The 5,964-nt window shown below is 37.6% G+C and overlaps 1 protein-coding gene across 5 annotated transcripts in view; it reads right to left on the bottom strand.

Moving 5' to 3' along the window:
* Nucleotides 1–615: 615 nt before the first annotated feature.
* The window catches only part of ADCY7 (adenylate cyclase 7), a 145,279-nt gene continuing 139,930 nt past the window's right edge, over nt 616–5,964 (bottom strand). For all 5 annotated transcript variants that reach the window (XM_072117686.1, XM_072117685.1, XM_072117687.1 and 2 more), the window contains one exon: nt 616–4,284. In XM_072117686.1, coding sequence (XP_071973787.1) covers nt 4,138–4,284 — 147 coding nt within the window. In that variant the 3' untranslated portion in view covers nt 616–4,137. The remainder of the gene's footprint in view (nt 4,285–5,964) is intronic.

The raw sequence follows: 5,964 nt of genomic DNA, 5'->3' as shown, positions 1-5,964 counted from the left end.
TTGTCTAAGTGTGGAAAATCTTCAGCATTTGTGTGTGAATAATACATTTTGTTAAATTGCAGAATGCAGTTCATATCCATAGTGGAAGCTTGGGCTGGGAGGAAAAAAAACACCAATACAGTTAAATTTATAAGTTGTAAATATTATCCCTGTACAGTAGTCTGCAAGGGGTATTTTAGGACTAGTTTCACATGGCCATGCCACCCTTGCTTCACTCAGTCAGAATAAAAGTGATAACCAAGGACAGGACAGAATGAGTGCATTCAATTCTCTTATGTGTGACTTGGGTAGCTTGGTAAAATAGAAGATGTGAAAGTATACCGAAAACTGCAAATTGTACTTTTCAGTACACAAAAATTAGTTTCTTTTGGCTAGTTTGCCCAGCCCAGTGTAGGTATCTACAGTGTAGACCCCCAGCCTTGTGGATTACCTGTTGTGTATTTGACAGTGTTTTGGTTGCTATTTTAGACAAGGCGATTAATATTATAGATATAACATTGTGACTGTAGTGTAAACAAAATTGAAACAAATGTATACAATTCATTGTTTATATGAAGATGCCATACGTTGGCTGGATTAATAATGGTCAAATGTCATGTAATAATCAACACAAAGTGAAGCTTGACCTAAAGAATATGTTTAATCCACAGATGGGTAATGAGTGACTGGTATCACAATCAGAACAATGACATTAAGGCATATAAATTACATAGTAATTAGTTGTACATAGTACATAAGAAATTTGCTGGGAAATGTCAATAAATATGGAAACAATTCATTTGAAGCATTAACAAAACAATCACAATATAAAATCCGACATCTGACAACGCAGTAAGGTTGAGCAAATAAATAAACACTTATCCAATGACTACAGAAGTTTAGAGGACATCCTTTATTGAAATTCTACTCAATATGTTCTGACACGAGGGGCGAGACTTGATAATTGAAGCGTGGCAGAAATCCAGCACATAGTGAGAGTTGTATTAAGACTAAAAATCTGCAAAACAGTCCGACCTTATAAGAATTCCAGCACAGCACTTTTTTTTTTTTTGCATACAAGGCATGATAACTGCCCCATGCCTTCTGAAAAGCATGCTGTTTATCAATATAATGGTACATCACCTACCCAAATAGCAGATTGTACTGCGTAATCTAAGAAAATCAGGTCCAATTCCACAAGTTGGTGGAAGACCTGTTGAGGAATAATGTCAACAGTTGTAACCCATGGAAGAATAGTGCTGCCACTAAAATGGTCAAATTACTGTGCCCACATGGTATACACCCCAGGTACTGCATGAATTATGCACAGTGATAGACCATTATTTTAAGGGGGTTTTTCCATGAAAGAAAGTTCTAAAGTTTTAATCCTCTAGTGATGACAAGTGTGTTTCTCTCTGCAATTGCTGCTGACATCCGCTATGTAGACAGAAGCAGAGCTGACCGATTACATAAAGCTTCATGTAGAGGTTAGGGGGAGAAGTAAATCACAGGAGCTAGGTCACCAGTTCTGAGACAACTTCTAATAAGGGCAGGTTAACATTGGCGCTTCTTTCACAGGAGACATCATGGCTTATGGACACACAACTTTTTTTTTTTCTAAGAAAATTTGAACCAGTCCTGTTTGTGATCACTGCCAAAATTGGATCACTTCGAAGAAAATGTCATCAAAATGGCTTCTGTGAGCGGAAAAAAAGAATGAAGAATGAGTCACATAATAACCTGCTTCGTCATCTGGAATACTGGGTTTGAAAAAGTTCTTTTAAAGGCTAGGTACTCTTTAACGTGACCACTGCTTTGAAAACACTCTATTTTTCCATTGCACTGAATCAGAGCTTGGCTGAAAATAGTCAAAGAAATGGATATCAAATAGGGGCGAAAATAATGTGTGTGCATGTAGCCTAAGACACAAGAGTAAGGAGGAATCCAGAAGACATCAAGCGAACAAATGACAAAATTGAATAGGAAGATCAAAAAAATAGTAACTTTTTTAAAATGCCAAGAACATACCATTATTTTAAAAGTAATACAATTGGTAAGAGATAAAATACTGAAGTATATGAAACCAATTATGATTGGGGAAAAGCAAAAAACAAAGGGCCTAATTAAACAGAATTGCCTGAATGTTAAGGGATGACCATATCTGATACGGTCTACTGTACCAGAAATGAAAAGTGCAGGTGATAACAGGAAACTACCATGGACGTAAAAAAACCTTGGAAGGATTTTTTTTTCTACTCCTTCTATACTTCTGCCGTCCTGTAAGTCAGGACAGCGGGTGTTTGCTATTATCTTCTCTATTGTCCATGCAATTAAATATTTAGTTTATAGAAACCAGTAATGTGTAAAACCAGCAGAAAGTTTTTTTTTCTGTCGATTTGACAGAAATGTACAAAACATTTTTCTTATTCCAGCATATACAGAACAGAGCTTGTCCCATCACTTATTACTGTAATAAGATTGTGGCAATGGTCCAGGCTCTCCATTCATCCCATATGGTGTTTGCTTTTGCCCCTTTACTAATCATGAGACAAAACTAGTTCATGGTTGTTTAGACACACAAGAAATACTCTTTATAAAGTGGAAACCCCTTTAAGACTGGTATTTAATATGCTAGCGTTAGATTTGGCACATCTTAATCCAGCACTCCTTTACTGAAGAAACTAGCTAATCTATTCCATGGTGTAGATTTGTGCAGTATTTTATTCCACGTGCCTCCTGCTGAACCTTCCATACATTTTTAAAACTAAAATTGCCTTTGCCACATGTATTCAGTCCCTAAAATAGCGACCATATTATGGCAATACTTCCCTGACTGAACACTGCCTCGGGTTCTGGACTCCCAGCATCACACTCATGTATGATTGTAGGAGCCCCAATTATTGCTCATTCCCGGACATACAGTCCAGACAATGAAGTGGTTGGGAAGAAAACCTATTGATGGCTTATCCTTCATGCAGGGGGCAGGTTATTACCTCTAAAGACTGAATGTGAAGACACTGATAAATCTCCACATACATTTCTGGTATAATACAAGGACTTGTATTGAAAGAAGCTGGTTTATGCATCTACTGACAAAAACTTAAATTTACTACCAGATTAAGCTGAACCCATTTTGTGCCTGTATTTGTTTTGTCAGCTACTTTTCCTACTACCACCAGCAACACAGAAGATATGAGGATATAAAAGGTCCAATCCAATGTAATTATCCGATTTGTTTTACATTTACAAGATGCATGGCCTCACCTCATCCTAGGAAGCTACAGTGGTGCATGACAGTGTATGTACATATAACCCCACAGTGCTTCTGGTTAATATAACCTCAGACTGTGAAACATTTCTGTATACTGGGACGAGTCTCATGTTTGTCTCTTGCTGCATTGGCAGTGAATAAATCCCTTTAGAGCTATTGCCATGAACCTGCATGCTTTTCATTATTTAAAAATAAACTAAGATACGATCAGTTATAAAGAGCCTCACATATTGCCAACTTATGTATTGTTTGTATACATTGTTCATGGACATAATTGCCTTGTTCTCTCTGGCTGCAATGCCCCTTTTTAACAATGTAAGTTTAACTTTTACCTAAGTTCACTGATCTCCGTATATAATCAGACTCAACACATAAAGGCCTTACTGTATAAAACTATCCGAGAGTCTACCAAACATCTTACAAGCTTTAGAGCTAAAATCAAAAATAGTAGAACAATGCACTACAAGGTACTTAAGGCACTTCCTTATTTCTTCTTACCATCCAATGAATGGAAGGGTTAGGTCTAACAAGTACAAGGCACATAAATGTGTATTCAAGGTGTCCAAACCCTTTCATTATTAAGGTGTCCTGTTCCAGCTAATCCTGAAAGGCCCTAGAAACAATTTCTAAAATACCAAAGTTTTACAGAGTAACAACTTTGAGGTATAAACCACCCTAAAACTGGCACACCCAACCTCCATGGTTGGGTCAGAAATACTGTATATGTAGCAAACCTGTAATCTTCTCCGCCATTTCTGATGCAGGACATGAAAGACAAGGGGCCATAGGACACCCCTTCCATGAGATGCAGCTTTACTGGGCAAAGTCTTTATATTGAAGTAGGCAGCATGTAAAGCTTTCCTCCATACATTACATTTTCCCTATGGTCAGTTCATGCCAATACTCTGGGATTTGGCCATGTCTGTGCAGACAAAGTATGTCCTGAGTTCTCCCTTCCCTTTAACGTTGATCAGTCCGCGGCACTCACAGGAATATCCCAATCCTTCTAATATACGGCAAGTCTCCTCTGTCACCTGAAAGGAAAGTACATAGATGCATCACAGAAGAGTTAGACTTGTGTTACTTTTACTACCTCCTGCCAAAGCCTGTTTCAGTTTTTTACTCCTCGCCTTCCCAAAGCCATAACATTTTAATATTTCATTTTACAGATCTGTATGAGGGCAGGACACATGGCACTATTCACTATTCTGTACAGTGTACTGGGGAAAAAAGCTGCGGCACTTTACTATGTGGTAGAAATAATACATTATCTTTGTGGTCACGGAGAGAAAGAGAAAATGTAATTTTGTTATGTATTAATATCTTATAAAGAAAATGTCTATGTATCACAATCTGTAACCCTTTTGTGATATTTCTATGTATGGGCCAGTCTGATGGGTCATTTTTTGACAGGATGAGTTATAGTTTTCATCTATATCAACTTGGGGAATGCAAGACAACTTTCTAGTTGACTTTGTTTTTTTGCATTGTAAAACACAAGATGGGCCTGGAACTACATTTCATATTCGTATAATAGGTCCTCACTATCTGAAGACATCGCTTCACCAGGGGATGGTGATAATTTACCATGACAACTAGTAGCCTCTCAATTCAGTAGTATTGCAGGATATTTAGTGATCAGACACCTAGGATGTTGTAGACACTATAAGATGCCTAAAAAAAGGAGGAATGAATTGAAATGTAAACATCATATGTGTGTTAAAATATAGCAATATGAATAATTTATTTTCCAAAACAATTACCTTATATACTCGAGTATAAGCCTAGTTTTTCAACACAAAATTTGTGCTCAAAAACCCTAACTCGGCTTATACTCGAGTCAACTAAAAAAATAAAGTCAAAACTCACCTTTCTGACATCATCTGACATCATAGGTCCTCTTCTGTCTGAGACAGTCTGAGACAGAAAAGGACCTATGGGGGACGTCGGAAAGATGAGTACAGTGTTATTTTTATTCCTACTACAGGGGCTGGACAGGCTGTATGCTACAGGGGCTGGGCAGGCTGTATGCTACAGGGGCTGGGCAGGCTGTATGCTACAGGGGCTGGCAGACTATATGCTGGGAGGCTGTAACCAATGCATTTCCCACCCTCGGCTAATACTCAAGTCGATAGGTTTTCCCAGTTTTTTGTGTTGAAATTAGGGGTTTCGGCTTATACTCGGGTCGGCTTATACTCGAGTATATACGGTACATTACATAAAAATAAAACCTAAATAAATGTGGAATTTTCCTGATTCTAATGACCAAAAATTAACATCAATAGGGGATTGAGATGTGAGAATTTTCTTTCGTAGGAAAACCCCTTAAAGAAAAGGTCTCTGCAAGTGTTGGGGGATTTTTATTAACATTTTCAAGTACATTGCTTGAAATATTAAATTGTACTTCTAAGAATTATTATATAAAGTACCCTACCATACAAGGTTTTTTTCTTATCCTTGTTTTTCTTACTATACAAGATGGAAGCTTTGGGTTTGACAAGTACAAAATACAAAAGGAATAGTAATATTCTATTTGCACTTGGGCCAAGCAAAAACAAAAAGTACAATTACAACAAGCTGGTGGTGCTCATGCTTAGCCTGTGAGATCAACCCATACAGAGTTACTGACCACATCATTTAACCCCTTTCCCGACATTTGACGTAATAGTACTGCATGGCGGCAGGTGCGTTCCCGCATTTTGCAGTATTATTAT

The sequence above is a fragment of the Engystomops pustulosus genome, chromosome 7 (genome assembly GCF_040894005.1).
Source record: "Engystomops pustulosus chromosome 7, aEngPut4.maternal, whole genome shotgun sequence".
Taxonomy (NCBI): domain Eukaryota; kingdom Metazoa; phylum Chordata; class Amphibia; order Anura; family Leptodactylidae; genus Engystomops; species Engystomops pustulosus.
This window is presented reverse-complemented; position numbering and strand designations above follow the sequence as displayed.